The sequence below is a fragment of the Falco biarmicus genome, chromosome 5 (genome assembly GCF_023638135.1).
Source record: "Falco biarmicus isolate bFalBia1 chromosome 5, bFalBia1.pri, whole genome shotgun sequence".
Classification (NCBI taxonomy): Eukaryota; Metazoa; Chordata; class Aves; order Falconiformes; family Falconidae; genus Falco; species Falco biarmicus.
In genome coordinates, this window is record NC_079292.1 from 22,739,874 (window position 1) to 22,758,596 (window position 18,723).

Sequence of the window (18,723 nt, forward strand, 5' to 3'; positions counted from 1 at the left end):
ATCTAGAATACGTTGACAAATAGCAGTTAAAATGCTTTAGTGATTTTATATGTGATCAGTGGCTATACTAATTGCTACCACCCAGTGGGCTCATTTGTAGGCTTTGGCTCACCATACTATAATTTAATACATCACTGTTTGGTTAAATTCCATCTGAAAGAGTGTGATTTATTTTCCTCTATCAGCAGCCATTAAAAATTAATGTTTCAAGCTACAAGCTGTGGTTGATGTAAAACATATTGTCCTACAAAAACCTTTTCTTCATATCAGTAGCCCCATGGAAGGCAACAAACACACGAGCTTCAAGCTAACCAGACATGAGATTACCTGCTTTGCCTTCTGGACCTGCCTACAAAGTGCAAGGGAAATACTTTGCTCTATTTCAGTGATAAATATTCTACTAGAACTAAGAAGCTGTTGAATATGTTACACAGGGGGAACCCCTCTGAGGAGTGCTGATATTTCTGACCCTGACATGACTTGCACTGGGATACTCATGCATTTGAAGTTATGCCCTGGACAGAAGATAAGCCATGCAACCAGTTTCTGGTTTGCCTTGCTTACCTGTGGCTCCAGTGGTGCCAGCAGAAGTCACAGGCGCTCAGCACACCTCAGGAGCTGGCCTGTATAACACTGAGGTGAATAAATAGGCTCTTAAAATTGGGCTGCTGTGTTAACAGCTTCTACAATCCGTGTAAGTGTTATGAATAATGAAATAAGACACTGGCAATGACAACACATTATTGAAGAGCTGTTAAGTGCTGCATTATGATTTCATTTTAAAGCTGCTCCTGGATGAGAGCTTGCGTGCCTGTGCATGAGGTGGAGGGCGAGAAGGGAAGCTGTTTAATATCCTTGTTGCTGACCTATATTTTTAATTTAGCCACTTGTTTAATTCAGAGCATGTTACTTCCAGGAGGACTGGCCATTTGGGGCTATATTATGCCGCCCTTGATTTTTGTGCACTCAGAGGTCTCATTGGGCTATCCAGCAGTACAACTATATGCTAACAGTGAAGAAAAAGAGAAAGCAATCTTCTTTCACATTCCTGGGTTATCCAGACCTAGGCTGTAATCCTGAAAACCAAGGCTGTCCGCCACTGTGGTTGACACAGGTGAGGTGGTAAAATGCAAGAGAGGACAGGGTTAAGAACAGGCAGAGTCTTGGCTCAAACCCAGAGGAGCCTATAGGCAGGTGTAAATTATCTCCCAACCTTGCTATAAGATAAAAAGAATGTTGGGAAAGAAATGCACTCTACTTCCAGCACCTGGGGCAGTAAAGGTTATGCATCAGCCCTCTGATTGTGGATTCTGTGATAAAAAACACTGTCCCTTTCACTGACCTTAGTGAGAGCACTGCAAAATAAAGTAAAGCTCTGTAGGAATAAAGGTGAAAGAATTTGGCCTCAGTGTTTTATAGAAGCTAAATAAATCTACTGCAAGAAATCTAAAGTATCTGGAGGTTGAAACGGAAACAGATTCTTCATCCTTATATGATACTGTCCCATTCTCAGGTATAGCATGGGCACAGATGGAGGGAAAGAGATTTATTCCAGCAATGATAGTAGGACCACTTCTGTAACCAAAGACACTGGGGAATGAAATCACCTTTATTGCTCATCAATGGCAGAAAAAAAACCCCTTTTTCTTCCTGCCTATAAAGCTGTCCACTCTTGATGCTACAGCAAACGACCAATAAATCACATACACGGTAAATGCAATTTCCTCCCACATTTTTAATATTTCTTCATTCCCTCAGCTGGAGGAAAAAAACGAGCTCTCCAGAGCTTACCAGTTGGAAGTGTTACAATATTGATTTCACAGAAGGTCACAGATCGAGTCTGTGGTTTTTTTCATCTGTTCCCCAAACAAGATATAGGACCAAAGCAGCACATGCTGGGAACCTCAGAAATATCGGAAACTGCTAAAACTGAAGCAAAACACAGGGACAAGTGAAAAAGACATAGGAATAAACTGTTGAGGACAACATAGTTACTTATCCATCATCTTCAAAATGAATCGTTGTCCTGGTTTTGGCTGGGATAGAGTTAACTGTCTTCCTAGAAGCTGGTACAGTGCTGTGGTTTGGATGTGCTGTGAGAATAATGTTGATACCACACTGATGGTTTAGTTGTTGCTAAGAAGTGCTTACCCTAAACCACGAACTTTTCAGTTTCCCATGCTGTGCCAGGGAGCAGGGGCAGAAGCCAGGGAGGCAGCAGAGCCAGGACAGCAGACCCGAACCAGCCAAAGGGCTATTCCATACCATAGAATGCCATGCCCAGTATATAAACTGGGGGGAGTCAGCCTGGAGCCACCGCTCATTGCTCGGGGTCTGGCTGGCCATCGGTCAACAGGCGGTGAGCAACTGTATTGTGCATCGCTTGGTTCTTGGTTTTCTTGAGCTTTATTCCTCTCTATCTTTCTTATCTCCCTTTTCATTATAATTAGTAGTAGTAGTAGTAGTAGTAGTAGTGGTAGTAGTATATTTTACTTTTTTTCAAGTTATTAAATTGTTCTTATCTGAACCCACAGGTTTTACGTTTTTTCCAGTTCTCCTACTTACCTCACCGAGGTGGTGTGGAACCAGCAAGCAGCTGCATGGTACTTAGTTGCTGGCTGGGGTTAAACCATGAGAATCTTCTGTTCCACTGCATTCCAGACTGTTGGCCTCAAAACTGATGTTTATTAACTGACCATTTGAATTTCCTTAAATCATGACAGCCAAACTTTACCAAATAATTCTGAGTATCAATTAGAAGCAGACCTCCTTCTTTCAAGAGAAAATGTGAAAGGTAGCATTTGTGCATAATATGAGAAATAACTGAAGAATTATTTTGTATCGGGGCCGGGGGAGGGGGGGGGGGGAGGGGAGGGAAGTAAGGACATTGGTAATCTAACATTTACAAAAATACCTCACACAGTAAAACAAAAGAAAGTTCTATATCTGAGTTATTCTTTTCTTCCAAGTTAAAAAATGACACAGACACAGACCTCTCAACTTACCTGTTGGCACTTGAATTTGATTCTCTAAGTTGTCAGATGTCTGTGCTTGCCAAAGGGATGAAAGAAGTCATCTGTAGCTTTGATAATAATATTATCTTTTTCTTTTCTTTTCTTTTCTTTTTTTTTCCCTCACAGCTCCATTCAATCCTCCCAATGCTGCAGACAGTATGGTCAAATTTGATGCCTATGGAGACGGGATAGGACGATACAACGTATTCAATTTCCAGTACACTGGAGGCAGATACTCCTATGTGAAGGTTGGTCACTGGGCAGAAACCTTGTCACTTGAGGCTGACTCTATCCACTGGTCCAGGAGCTCTGTCCCTGTCTCCCAGTGCAGTGACCCCTGTGCTCCTAACGAGATGAAGAATATGCAACCAGGAGATGTCTGCTGTTGGATTTGTATTCCCTGTGAAACTTATGAGTACCTGGCTGATGAATTCACTTGTGCAGACTGTGGGCCTGGAAAATGGCCCACAGCTGACTTGACTGGCTGTTATGACCTACCAGAAGACTACATCAAGTGGGAAGATGCTTGGGCAATAGGTCCCGTTACCATTGCATGCCTGGGTTTTATTTGTACTTTTATGGTCATTGGAGTGTTCATCAAGCACAACAATACCCCTCTGGTTAAAGCCTCTGGCCGTGAACTCTGCTACATATTACTCTTTGGGGTCTTCCTGTCTTACAGCATGACTTTCTTCTTCATAGCTAAGCCTTCTCCAGCTATCTGCACCCTTCGTCGTTTGGGGCTAGGAAGTTCCTTTGCTGTCTGCTACTCTGCCCTTCTGACAAAAACGAACTGCATAGCCAGAATATTTGATGGTGTAAAGAATGGTGCCCAAAGGCCTAAGTTCATCAGCCCCAGCTCTCAGGTCTTCATCTGCCTGAGTCTCATTTTGGTACAGATTGTGGTGGTGTCCGTGTGGCTTATCTTGGAGGCCCCTGGCACCAGGCGGTACACTCTTCCTGAGAAGAGAGAGACTGTCATATTGAAATGCAATGTCAAAGATTCCAGTATGTTAATCTCCTTAACATATGATGTAATCCTCGTAGTCTTATGCACTGTATATGCCTTCAAAACAAGGAAATGTCCAGAGAACTTCAACGAAGCCAAGTTTATCGGTTTCACGATGTACACAACGTGCATCATTTGGCTGGCCTTTCTCCCCATATTTTATGTGACATCCAGTGACTACAGAGTAAGTCTTTGGATATCTGTTTCCATAAATCACATGAATCACTTTAGAGGACTGTGTCGACATTCAGTAAAAGCTTCTTTCACTTCTTTTGTCCCCTGGATCCCTTGCAAATAAGCCCTGTTTCAATGACCACCTAAGCAAGTCACCAAATTTTAGCTTATTTCTAAAGAAGATGGTCTCATTTCAAACTGAGCATATACAGTTAGAGGTGGAAGGCATCAGTACTGTCAGTCTGATTGCGATAAAGATATGGATTAAGTATCCATACTGGTACATTGGTATGTGAAGTCAGTTGTAACAGAAAAACCTCATAAAGCATGAGCTAGAATGAGTAATAATGAATTATTTGGTGGAGGTTGGCCTTACATTAAAAACTGAACTAACTAGTCTCCTGCAAAGAATATGCCATTCAAACATGGTATTTTCTCCCAAATAAAAAAGATAAGGAAAGAATTTCAAAATTTCCTATGAAACAGCTATTAAAAAAACAAAAAAAACCCCAAAAAAACCCAAAAAACCAAACCACAAACCCAATCCAAACCAAAAAAATTTACTTGGATATAGGACTTTTTTTTTTTTTTTTTTTCCTCACGGGGCAGGTAATATTGGTCAGCTTTCACAAAGAAACTTAAAACAAACATTAAATTGTTTAAAGTGTCACATAGTGTTGCAAAGCTTCAAGTTCAATAAAATCGTATTTTTGGATGGAAGAAAATTATCTCAGAAAAAGATTCAGATCTGCTCTACTGGAAATCTCAGTTATTATGATGTGAGAAGTGACTGCTAGGGTTGACTGTTACAGCAGTTTGCAGTGAATTGATTCAACTTTCTGCCCAGAAGAAAGGTAGATAAGCTTAGGGTGATATTATTACCAGTAATACATATATGAAATAGCGTGTAAAACTGTGGTGCTAATAATGTCATTTAACATACTTTTGGTGTGACCACTCCGGAACGGTGTGTTTAGTTCTATTTTTCTCAGTTTAGGAAAGGTACTGAAAACCTCAAGAAAACAAGGATAGATAACAAACGACATGGTAAGACACACCAAGTGACAGTAAAGGAGCTAAATATATTTAGTCTAGACAAGAGTAAACCCAGGGAGATGTGATCACAGACTATAAATAGTTTCAAGGCAACAAAAGGAGAGAAGGGGACTATTCAGTCTCAGGAGAAGTTAGAATAGCAAGTAATGGACGGAAGCTAATGAAGGAAAAATTTAAGGAAGGCACTGGGGAACATCTCCAGATACCCAAAGTAATCAGGAAGATAGACACAGAAGGAGTGTAATATCAGTGCAGATAGTCACATGAGTGGGTAGCACAGACACTAATGGTCAAAAGGAGCATGACTTAATTGTTCAAGCAGCATTTTTCAGCCTTATCTCCTGAGTGAGATTTCCCAGAATACCTGTAGGCATTTAATTTAAATTCAAGATTCCAAATAAGCCAACTCAAGTCCTACAAAACTGACAGAAAATGCTTTCAACACCTTTTTTGATACTTTCATGACATGTCAGAAGCTTTTTGAAAACCCCTTCTAGATGTCTACACTTCTGGGGTTCCTTTGAAAAGCCCATATTTTATTTCTGTGCAGTGTTGCATTTTGACTCTGAACCAACCTGTGCCATCCTAATGTAGACCAATACCAGTGGCACCACCAAAAAAACCCCAACTTTAGAAACTTCATAGTAGCAATGAAAAAAGTGTATGTTGACTGGCTTGAGATTTCATCATCAAGCACAAACATCGCTCAGGACTCACCCTTCTGAAAAAAAGGGAAGAACTGGAAATTTATCCAGAGGTTTGGTGTTGACTTCACTATAGTAGTTACAGAACAAAGAAAAAGCAGTAGTTCAACATAGTATACACCCCTACAAATACTGAAGCAGAAATGTCCCTGTATGAACCCTATATGACCGGTGTCGGCCAGCATGTTAGATGCTGGGATGGCATATTACTGTACATCTTACAGATTCACCAACCAAATAACCTTGCTATTTAGTTAAGGCCTTCTCTGCTCCATGAAGGGTTTATGGTTTAGATGTATCTCCAGTACACAAATGCTTTTTTTCTCTCAGACTAGGCTTGCTTACATTGACACGACCACTCTCTCACCCTGAATCAGATAGGTTTCAACAGCAAAAGGTATTCTGAGGAAACGGTTTACAGCAGAGCATTTAGTGATTCAGTCGTGATATCAGCTGTGGGATTTTGCCACACACAACACATCTTCACATAACCACAAGGTTGGAAGGGACCTCTCCCCTGCCCAAAGCAGGGTCACTTACAGCAGGGCTGTATCCAGTCGGAGTTCAAATGGAGTTCCAGGGATGGAGGTTCCACAAACTGTCTGTGCAACCTGTGCCAATTTTTGACCATCTTCATAGTTTTCTTATGTTTAAGCAGAATTTCCTGTATTTTGGGTTGTGCCCATGGCCTCTTGTCCCATCACTGGGCACCACTAGGAAGAGTTTGGCTCCCTTTTATTTTCTCCCCCAACAAGGTACTTATACATACTGATCCTCCTGAGCCTTCTCTTCTCCACTCTGAACAGTCTCAGCTCGCTCAGCCTCTCTTCATACAACAGCTGTTCCAGTCTCTTAATCATCTCCATGGTCCTTTGCTGCATTTCCTCCAGTATGTTCATGTCTGTCTTGTACTGGGGAGCCCAGAGCTGGGCAAAGCACCCCAGATGAGTCACAGCAGGGCTGAGTAGAGGGGAAGGATCACATCCCTCTGCCTGCTGGCAACACTCTGCATAATGCAGTCCAGGAGGCTGTTGACTTTGATTGCTGTAAGGGCACATTGCTGGCTCGTGGTGTATTTGTCCCACCAAGACCTTCAGGAACTTCTCTGCAAAGCTGCTTTCCAGCTGGGTGGCCCCCAGCATGTACTGGTGCCTGGGGCTGTTTCTCCCAAGGTGCAGGACTCTGCTTTTCCCTTTGCTGTACTACATGAATTTCTTGTCATCCCATTTCTCCAGTTTGTCAAGGTACCTCTGGATGGCAGCACAGCCATCTAGTGTACTGACTACTCCTCCCAATTCTGTATCATCTTCAAATTTATTCAGGGTTCACCCTGTCCCAGCATCCAGGTGATTAATGAAGGTGTTAAGCTGCATTGGTCCTAATATCAACCCCTGGGTAAACTAGTGACTGGCCTCTGGTTGGATGTTGTGCCACTGATCTCAATTGTTTAAACCCAGCAGTTCAGCCAGTTTTCAGTCCACCTCACTGTCCACTTACCTAGCCTGTACTTCATCAGCTTGCCAATGAGGATGTTACAGGAGACAGTGTTAAAAGACTTACTAAAGACAAACTAACAAATATTAACTACTTGCTCATCATCCACCAAGCCAGTCATTTCACTGTAGAAGTCTGTCAGGTTCATTAAGCACGATTTCCCCTGTGTAAATCCATACTGACTGTTGGCAGTCATTGATTATCCATGCAAGCTTATTTCCTCACACCCACAAGTCTCAGATAGGAAAGAAGGGACAACAAAAAATGGCATAGAGAGGTTTACTTGATTTCCTGCCCATTGGGATGGGCCATTCATACAGAATCACAGATTGGTCAGGGTTGGAAGGGACCTGTGGACATCATCTAGTCCAACTCCCTGCTAAAGCAGATTCTTCCAGAGCAAGTTGCACAGTCACATCCAGGCGGGCTTTCAACATCTCCAGGGAAGGAGACTACAGCATCTCTGGGCAGCCTGTCCCAGTGCTTTACCACCCTCTAAGTTCTTCCTCATATTCAGAAGGAACTTCTTATGTTGCAGTTTGCGCCCATTGCTCCTTGTCCTGTCACTGGGCACCACTGAAATAGACTGGCCCCATCCTCTTGGCACTCTCCCTTAAGATGTTTGTATGCATTGGTAAGATCCCCTCTTGGTCTTCTGTTCTCCAGGCTGAACAGCCCCAGCTCTCTCAGTCTCTCCCCACCAGGGAGATGCTCCAGTCCCCTCAACACCTCCACAGCCTCTGCTGGATCATCTCCAGCAGTTCCCTGTCTCTCTGGAACTGGGCAGCCCAGCACTGGTCACAGGACTCCAGATGTGGCTTCACCAGAGCAGAGCAGGAGGATCCCCTTCCTCCACCTGGCCCCACTCCTCCTCATGCCCCCCAGGATCACACTGGCCCCGTGGCCCCACGGGCACACTGCTGGCCCACGGGCAGCTTGCTGCCCACCAGCACTCTCAGGTCCTTCTAGACAGAGCTGCCCCCCAGCAGGTCAGCCCCAGCTTATGCTGGTACACGGGGCTGTCCCTCCCCAGGTGCAGGACCCTACAATTGCCTCGGTTGACCGTCATGAGGTTCCTCTCTGCCCAGCTCTCCCACCTGTCCAGGTCTGGCTGAATGGCAGCGCAGCCTCTGGTGAATCAGCCGCTCTTCACAGTTTGGTATCATCCACAAACTTGGTGAGGGTGCCTCTGTCCCTTCATCCAGGTCAGTGCTGATAAGTTGAACAGCACCGGACCCAGCACTGACCCTGGGGAACACAGCGAGCTACAGGCCTCCAGCCAGACTGGATGAGTTGATTCTTGAAAAACACCCAGGCCTCCTGAACTCCTCTTCTCTCCCAGGCTGTATCCCATGGTATTCTTCCAAGAAGATGCCTGAACAGGTAAATCTGTTCTGCAGGATAGTGATCCTACTTTTTGCCTTGCTTCCTCCTCTTGGGCCCCTGAATTCCACCATTTGCTGGTTGCGGCAGCCAAAGCTTTCCCCACTCATCACATTCCTGACAAGTTCTTGTTTGTTTGTAAGATCATGTGATCATCAGTTCCTCAATCACCTGCTTTAGGAAGTTGACCTTAGGGTGCTCTAAAAACCTCCTGCATTGCCTCTGCCCTGCTGTGTTGTCCGTCCAGTGGCTATCAGGGTGGTGGAACTACACCAAGAAGTCCAGGGCCTCCAAACATGACACTTCTTCCAGTTGTTTGAAAAATGTCTCTTCTATTTCTTCCTAATGATGTGACTTATAGCAGACACCCACCACAATGTTGTCCACTTTGGTCTGTCCACTAATCCTGCTCCATAATATATCAGCGGGCTCAAGACCCATTGCCAGGCAGAGCTCCCTTCACTGCTCTGTCACACAGAGCATAACTCCCTCTCCTCACCCTGCTGTTGGGGTGCTAACCTATGCTGTAACTGCAGATCTGTAAGCAGAGCAGGACACATCTGCCTGCTTCCACAAGTCACAGACTTCCAGCCTCCTTCATCATGGGACTCTCCATTTCCTAACTCAACAAACATGGGCTGCCTAGTTCTTCTCTAGTACGGACCAGGCTCTTGTACCTGCAGAAGGTCAGAGAAGGTCCAGTCCACCTTTTTCTCACCATGTCTGATGCTGCAAAGTCTGCTGGCCTCCTCCCATAGCCCCTTAACTTGGGAACAGAAATCCTCTACATCTCCTGCAGAAAAGGAGAACGACTACCCAAGCCCTATGAGAGGCCTCAGGGGCATCCCTGCAACCCCAAAGCTGCAGATCTGCACCTTCCCTAGGGACTCAGTCTGGGTCAATCCTGATATGCCAGGGATAGTTGCCCCTGCAGGCACTGGGGACCATGCCCTCCGGCACTGCCCATGCTCTGCACTCAAATGCAGCCTTCAGCAAAATTTCTAGTCCTCTTCTGTGCATATTTCAGCCAAACCTGTTAGCTGCCCAGCACCTACAGAAAGTTCTTCCCAGCACCTGCAACAAGGGTGCCCAGCCTTACCTAACCAAGAGTCATCTCAGTCAAAAGCTCCAAGCTGCTCAAGGACACCGACAGAGCTCCTTAGAAGCTGATGGGGGGTGCTAGAAGTCACAGCCTCCTGTGTCAATCCTCTCCCAGCAGCAAAGCACCCTGACATTCCTTTAAGTGTTCCCCAAAGTCCTCCAGTAATCCCAGAAATTGCTCCCAGAAGGTCTAGAAGATCCCAAAGTAGAGGCCAGAAACTGCTCTGCAAACTTTTGCAAATGTTTGGTAGTTGACTCTGTGGCTGCACTGTCAAAAATGTAAAGGAGAGCTCCTGGAAAAGATACATTTATCTGATAACATTGATTTTCATGCAGAGATCCACACTGATTTCAGAACCAAAAATACAACAAAGCCTGATATGATTAAATAAGCACACATCGCATAAATTGACAGCAGCCCCAATATCTAGCCCATTTCAGGGAATTTTCAACCTAGTCATCTTAGACAAAAGCTTAAGAAATACAGCAGTAATGCAGCATGAAGGAAAAAAAATTCTTTGAGGGTAATTCTGGCTCAAGGATCTTGCCTTTGCTGCCAGTTGTTCATGCCTGGTCTGCCAGGATTGGATCCCTTCTGCCAGCACATGGGTGTCGTGTAGATGAGGCTGGGTTACATAGCAAACCACTGAAGTGACCTATGTGAAAAGGAACCCCATTGGGATGGGGCTATTTTTAACCTAAATAATTTCATTGATTGAGTGTATAATTATATTAACACTGCTGAGCTGCTCTAGGAGGCACGAGCCCTCGCAAAGCAGGGTGGGGAGGAGGACTTTGTTAGCCAAGAGAACTTACCACAAAACTACTTACCCTCATTTATTCTTGTTTTATAAGAAAAGACCCTGTCCTGTTTACCCTGTTCAATACCCACCCCAAACTGACTGCAGAGCCCTGTGGATGATATGCAGAGAGGTGAAGGAAAAAGTGGAGCTGGAAACATGGAGGTGTCCCTTTCTCATGCTGCCCCTGTAGGGTCTTCAGTGTTCACTCACCCTGTGAAAGTTGAGCACCTTTTCATGGTGCTTGCCATGTCTACCTTGGATAAAGAGTGATTATTATATCATCAAATTAATTATACTCACTGCTGACAAAGCACTTGGTGCTCAGTATATATATAAAGCAACAAAGTCCATTCAATACTCTATTTTTCATTTTGCACCAATTATTTCTGACAAGGAGATATGAGAGCCATTCCCATGGAAGAAGGCTAATCTCCGAGGACTGCAGGAGTGTAACTAAGGAAAAACGAGCCATGGATGCATAATAATTCAAATTAAGCAGTAGACGTTAAAGCAGTTTAATTCAACATCTTAATTAAGGAATCTGCTTGGAAGAAAAGAATATAGACTGAAAATGAGGCAGTAAACTGGCACCTATTTATAGCACTGAACAAAAAGGAAGAAAGCTAGATAGTGCCAGCAAAGTTACAGTAACAAGTGCCCCAATACAACTGCTCTAAAATCCAGTGGCCTTACAAAAAATTCATTTCTGAGTCCAAAAGCTTAAGTCTCAAAGTCAGGGCACCTTTCAGGCCCAGTCTGACAAATGTCACCAGCTCTTATGTTTACTCTAAACTGCACCTGTATTCCTGCAAGGGATTTTTCAAGTTCTCTGATTAGGGTTGAGGCTGGAGAGTAAATTGTTTTTCAAATGGATGCTTTGCATGAGGCATCTAATGTAAACCCCACTAAACAAAAAGGTGTGCAGGCTGGTTTTCACTGTAGCCAGCTTTGCTCAGATATTGCATGATAGGCATTACAGAGGAATTCCTGATCAATTTAGAAATCAAGGGCATGAGAGATAAGAGAAAGAGAACAGAACTATCCTTTCTGTGCTAAAATGAGAGAGAAAACACTCAATCTGCCCCTGATATGCAGAGACAGAGGGCACCATCAGCACCATGCACCTCACTCGTATAATCCTAGGACTGCGGAAGATAAGGATGCAACAGATGTTCAAGTCAGCCTCTACCAGTACAGCCCCCCAGGACTGTGGTTCCTGCTGTTGTATGATAATGCTTCTAATATTCTGCATCTCAGAGCTTTCCATACTGAAACACAGCACTTTGCACCCACTCTCTCCTAGGTGCAAACCACCACCATGTGCATCTCTGTGAGCCTGAGTGGCTTTGTTGTGCTGGGCTGTTTGTTCGCACCCAAGGTGCACATCATCCTCTTCCAGCCCCAGAAGAACGTGGTCACTCACAGACTCCATCTCAACAGGTTCAGTGTCAGTGGGACTGGGACCACTTACTCTCAGTGTAAGTAACAGAACTGCCACCTTTCTATGTGGACCGGGGGGGGGGGGGGGGGGGCTGCAGTGAGTTTGGGTTGAGACAAGGTGGGGTTTTTTACCAGCAACAGAAAGACCTTTATAGGCTGAGCTATGTACCCCATGCAAATATCACTTCATTTGTGTCTGGAGGGAAATACTCATCCCCCTCCCATGGGAATCATCTCAGAGCCCACTCTGAAGCTTACTGAAGTCAGCAGAAAGCTTTTGGTGGGCTCTGACTCCAGTCTGCTGCACAAAGCAAGTAGAGCCTGTCTCTCACTCACTCCCACAGCGGAGGCAGGATCAGATTGCCCTGAAGTATTCCTTTCAAAATGACACACTGACAGGACCAGGGCCACAATGCAGCACACTCTCAATGGCTCTTATCATCTGCATTATAAGGAACAGCTCCAAGTCTGCAGTAAATGCATCCAGAGGATGCCATAAACTGTATCTGTATGTGGAGTGTGAGCAGTACCTTTTGTAAGTGCCACAGCTGGGAGAAGCAATCAGTGCTCTGTCGCAAGGACAGCTCATCTGCTCTGCCTCTCTCCTTTCCTTCATCTTCAGTCTCTTCACCCCAAGCAAATTCACTTCTGTGATTTTGTTCTAAAGCTGTCGCTCCTCTTCTGAGTGACTTGCTCAGAGATTTTTTTTTTATTATTTTTAAAAAAAAAGGTCACCTGTGTGTTTGCTGGGTTTTTTTTTTCCCTTGTCAAGCTTAACTGTTCAAGAATGGGAGCACACAGCATCCTGTTCACAGAGCTTTGTGGACAGTGATGCCTAACCTGGAAAGCTAATTGAAAAAGCACACTACAACTATAAAGAGGCACAAAATAAGAAACAGAGGAAAGGGGAGACACAGAGCAAGGCTTGCCAGGCAGTTCACACTAACCTAGCCTCAGGTTTTTGAGTATCGCTTAGATTTCAAAATTGGCTAGAAACCTTCGACACTTCAGTTTTCAGACAGAACATGGAAAGAACTTGGGACCTTGCTGTGTAACACATTGGCAGGGATTAGGAGCTAAAGGGACCCCAGCCATTTCAGGCTCTCCCACCACAAACCATACTGTGTGTGGGTGCCCATGGTCCTTTAACAAAAGAGAAGCCATACGGCTCTGCATGCCCCCCATCTTATCAGTCAGGACCATATCCAGCCCTGACACAAGAAACCAAAATCTCCTTTCTGTGTTGGAAAACTTAAACCAAGAGAGATAGGATACCCCTAGGTGTCCAAAGTGCTGAGCACTCCCAAAAGACCAATGGTTTGCCAATAACCTTTAGAAGTTTGGTCCCTTGATGAAATGATAAGTCCCATGAGACTATTTTCATCCCTTATTAATTTTTTATAAGTCATCTGCCCAAGTTTTTTAATTCTTTCATACTACAGAATAAGCTTAGTCAGAAACCATTTTGTTTCTTGGATACTTTTGTATAAAATTGCATTTTGCAGTTTGATATTTTTGTTGTAATGGTTGGATAATACATGTGTGTGCACAAGCATGCATGCAACTGAAAGATATCCTCAGTGCACATCTTTACATTAAAAGCTTACCTGTTCAGATTTATGAATAGTTTTAATACACAAAGGAAAGCATAAAAATCCTGACTTACAATCTGTGGCTACTTCATTATTTAGAAAGGTGGCTGCAGTTACTTACTTTTACTGCTTACACCTAGGTGAATAAGGGCTGCTCATCTTCATTGGTCTTTCAGACCATGGCAAGACATGGACCTGGAAGTAGGACTAAAAGGCCCATGACATACAATGGAAAAAGCCCTGTAGTTTCTGTCTAGAACAATTATTTCGGAAAATAACACTGAGAATTCACTATCACAACACCAATATTTTTAAGAAGGAAATTTTTACCTTACTCCTTTCCAATTATTAGTAAATTATTTTAAACAAATTTTCTTCTTTTTTTTTTTTTCCTCCTTAACTCTTTGGTCATTTAGAAACCTCTAAAGAGGTTGTAATCCAAATTGATTCTAACCCACATTTAAAATATTTCTCTTATCAGTCATGGGACTGTCAGCTGGTTTTTACTTTGGTCTTGATGGTGTTTTCATCAGTCAGAAACTGATCAAAATCAGCTCCCGGGCATTCTAGTAACAGCAACATACAAAAAGGCAGTTCTTGTTTATTATCAGAGCTTTAGAGGACAGGAGTATCCAGGTTGCTCTAATGGGCAGTGTGTTTCCTGTTTCCATGGATTCTGTCCCTCCGTTGCACCTTAGGGCTGCCACCACTTCTTCACTCCATCAGTCATTAATGCCATGAGCATAGTGGGTCATGAACAGCAAGTGACCCACAGGTTTTAAGACAATTCCTTGAACAGTGAAAACTGGTGAAACTCTATGACAAAAGGTAAGTGACACTCATGATGTTTTTGAGTAGTGTTACGTGTTAGCTCTAAATGTGTATCACAATTGCATCCCTAAGCTGAGTAGCAGAGGGAGGGCCTGAGTCAATGGTCAACTATAAGAGCTGCAGTGTGGTAGTAGTCATGAGAGCTAAGACAAGCACCTCCTACAGTCACATGAATACAGCTCCTCTTCTTTGCTACATGCTCCACAGAAAACAAGTAGAAGTCAATACTTGACTGCTAAGCAAGGAAACTTGTTATAGAGGCACCAAGCTTTGATCATTTTGACAGCTGAGATCTGGACTACAGAAAAATACAGATTTAAGCTGAAGAGAGGCAGGTTATATTGTATCTAGGTATATGACATGTTTTGAAACGTCCATCCGTACCCATTTATTTGAACCTGAAAATCCTTGTTTGGCAGAGAGCTGCATAGGTTCTGCTTCCCCTGCAAGTGTTTCCCCTGCTGGGATGTTCCCCAGTTCTCCTGTGGTGTGTTTTATGGGCTTGGAAGAGGTAATCCCAGAAGGCAGGAAGTCAACACTCATAAAACTTCCCAGAAAGCTCCGCACTGATTTAAGCACGTGCATGATTCAGGCTGAGCTTTAACACCCAGAAGATGTCATTCATCCAAGTAATGTCCACATGAAAAGCTGCACACAGACTTGAGATTATCCAGGTGCCCTCCACAGGGTTCAGAAGAGGAATTGAAGCTACTTTTATATCCAGACTGGTATATTTTCCTCTCTCAGAATTTTTCCCAGCCCTTGCTCTAAACTAGCTCTGATATATGGGGTTTTTATATGATTAACTCACAGTTGTCCAGCTGTGAGCATGAGTACCAAAAGTGGCACACAGACAGCAAGTTTGAATCTGCCTGTTCCAGCACGGCAGTGCTGGGCTTTTGCATTTTACCTCCGGTTCTTACTTTGGATTATCTAAGCAAAATGAGGGACAGGCAGGAAAGAGATCAAAAGCACGAACTGCAGCCAAATCAAGATTTTTGGTCATGTCACACGTTTGTCCTTGGTCTCAACATAAGGCAAAATGGAGGTGACGTGTCTCTGGGAGATCCAGCAATATTTCAGGAACCCTCTGGGCTATAAGACAAAATGTGAAACAGTGCAGGGCTAGCAACTGACGTTGCTGAGGTGTGTAAGGAAAAGCAAGATTTTTGTTCTGTCTCAGAGAGAGCTGAATACCCAGTGTGAACACCTTACTCCACCCAGCAGAGTTAATAACTGCCTGCCAGCACTACAAAAGAGGTACGTGCTGTGGAGGAAGCCTGGGAACTCAAAAGGCAAGGCCAATCATTTCTTGCTTACCACCATATTTCTCTGCCCAGCTTTTACATCGTCCTGACCTGGTTACTGTAGCATTTGAGCTCTTCATTGTGTTGGACTTCAAAAAAACCCTGAAGCTACAGAAGTTCTGGGTGGGTGACTGATGTTCACAGAAACAAAATGCTTTTTCCTGTAGTCATACTGCAGTAGAACAGGGATTTGAATCAGGTCTCTTAAGCAGTACTGATCTTTCTATTTGCCAAAAATAAGTCACAATAAAAATAACAGCAATAATAAAAAATTCAGATCAATGTGCTGACATATTACACCCAGCTAAAAACTGAATAAAAACCTGATAGTTAACCTTCACAGAATCATAGGCATGATGCCCCATGACCTTTTACCTACAATGATGGCTTTTGTGTATGTGACTCACAATACATACCCAGGTTGCGAGAGACTAAATTCCATCTGCCTAATTCAGAGCAGAGCTCATTCCTGGCTTTCCTTTTATCAGCAATATGACCTGCCCTCTGAGTAGCAGGTTAGTCCAACAGGTGCCTCTAAATCTCTTTCGTTAAAACAGTTCTGTTTTCCATGAAACATTTATCCATTCAATGAAAGAATTAGAAATAGAAGCTGATTTGAAGAAAGAAAGATCTGTTCTAACAGTGATGCTGAGTGTCTTTAAGGAACCAGTCTGCAGCTGAGACTGTAGCCAGCACCAGTTTTGGAAGATTGAGCATACCCTTGTCAGCTGCATAAATTGCTTTTTACACTGGATGATTGAATTTACTAAGTCATTGCTTGCCATGTGTTTTCTTTGATGAAGGCATCACATTTCTCTGGGTCACTGTTATCATTAACCTAATGTATCTTTCAAAAAACAGCTTTATGATGCCATGAGCAGAGATGTCACAGAGTATCTGCAAACACATTCCTGATGCCCAATGGATAATTTTAACAAAGACAGACAAACCAGCTTGCTTTTAAATTAAAATCCACAAGGCTTTAGCAGAATGGTAATATATTCTACAATTAAAATACAAATACATTTAGAAACAGATTCTGATACTCAGATTCAATCATCATCTTGTATCACTGAAGCAATGAAAACCTATCATATAAAATACTAGGCCATGTAGACAAGGGTATCAGAATATGGCCCTCACCTCTGGATGCATATTGAATCCTGATCCAGAGCTCCTAGAAATGAAAAGTATTATGGACACAAAATATTCTGGGATTAGGTGAGAAATAACCTTGTTTCCAAATTCAGTTATTCAAAAATTTCTTCACTCATCCAACATGTACTTAGAATTGTTACTTTTTTAAATTAAAAAGTATATCAAGACACAGTCCTAATATGCAGAGGTGGATTCTGTCCCAGATTTAAAAATGCATCAATTTTATTTCAGGAATGTTCATTCCAATTATGTAAAAACTCAAAGGATCAAACCTTAGCATTTCTAGCCAATAAAACACGAAAAATCTGAAGGTTCACTTTTTATTCTACAGGTATATCTTAGCAGCACTCTAGCTATATTAATTCGCACTACTGTGCAAAGCCTTATAAAGTGAGATCCAGCAGTGCAGAATCATAAAAAAAAATAATAATTCATGTATTGTATTGAGATGCTTCTTGGAGAAGGTTAGTCGCCCTAAGTGCTCTCAATGGTCAGCAAAGAGAAATGAGGTTCCTCCAGGGGATGCTTCAGCCTCAGATACGAATTGCCTTGTAGAGGTGCAAACTGTACCTCCATCAGCTCCACTGCTGACACAGTCATGTTAAGGTGAATTTTCATTGGGCATCTTGGTTAAATTGGGTGAGATGGCCCAGATCAACATAAATTATAATATTGTGTGTTGCAATTTCTTGCCACCCTGACATCAGTTATTTTCCCCTCTCTTTCTCTTTCAGCATCTGCTAGTATGTACGTACCGACCGTTTGCAACGGAAGGGAAGTTCTGGACTCCACCACTTCATCTCTGTGATTGTGACTTGCAGTTCAGTTCCTGAGTTTTTAGACTGTTAGGCAAAATTTTGCACGTTGTGCACTCCGGAAAACACCACAAAATAAAAGAAATCAAAACAAAACTAGTACCTTTTTTTAGAAACAGTGTAATAAATTATTTTTGAGGATTGTACAGCATATAGTGATGTTCTGGAACTTTTTAGACTGATTTTAGCACTTCTGTTGTTAATGGTCTTAAGGGACATGTAAATAACCATGGTTCACAATGTGCATAGTCCTGCAGTAAGGGAGTGATTTGTTGCAAGCACAGTTGCAATGTTAGGTGACTTCTTTCCTACAAAATTTTTTTGTAGCTCCTTGTTGTAATTAACTTAGACTGCATTTCTATGTTGTATATTACGGTTACCTTACATGTAACAGACAATTGGTTTTCTCAGCACAAAACAGCAGTATTAATGTAAAGGCACCAATAATAAAAAGATAAAAGTTTTTCAGCATGTTTTCATTTTTGTTTCTTCCTCCCTCAAGGTCATTACATTTCTCTAGACACCAGCTTAGGTAAAAAAGATAAAGAGTCTGTCATACTAGTGTGTGTACACACACACCTGTCTGTCTGTGTTACAAAATCTGTACCACATTATATGTGCTTATGATGAACGCTTTGTCAAGGTCAAGTATAAATTCCCTTTCCTTAAAAAAATGCACATTATTAAAGCATTTCAAGTGCTCTTTTTGTTATTAAAATGTAGGGACATTTTCAAAAGTGAAAATGTCTAACTGCATCTCAGGTATAAGCAAAAAAAATTTGATTGTTGGTTCAGTCCTTTGGCATGGTTTAACACTGTCATGCACACAATAGATTGGTACC

At 42.8% G+C, this 18,723-nt stretch overlaps 1 protein-coding gene across 1 annotated transcript in view; it reads left to right on the top strand.

Moving 5' to 3' along the window:
• Positions 1-18,348, top strand: part of GRM3 (glutamate metabotropic receptor 3) — a 113,822-nt gene extending 95,474 nt beyond the window's left edge. The window contains exons 4-6 of the mRNA XM_056341559.1: positions 3,141-4,207; positions 12,042-12,216; positions 17,801-18,348. Of these exons, the coding sequence (XP_056197534.1) occupies positions 3,141-4,207; positions 12,042-12,216; positions 17,801-17,874 (1,316 nt within the window). The 3' untranslated portion in view covers positions 17,875-18,348. The remainder of the gene's footprint in view (positions 1-3,140; positions 4,208-12,041; positions 12,217-17,800) is intronic.
• The last annotated feature ends 375 nt before the right edge of the window (positions 18,349-18,723 follow it).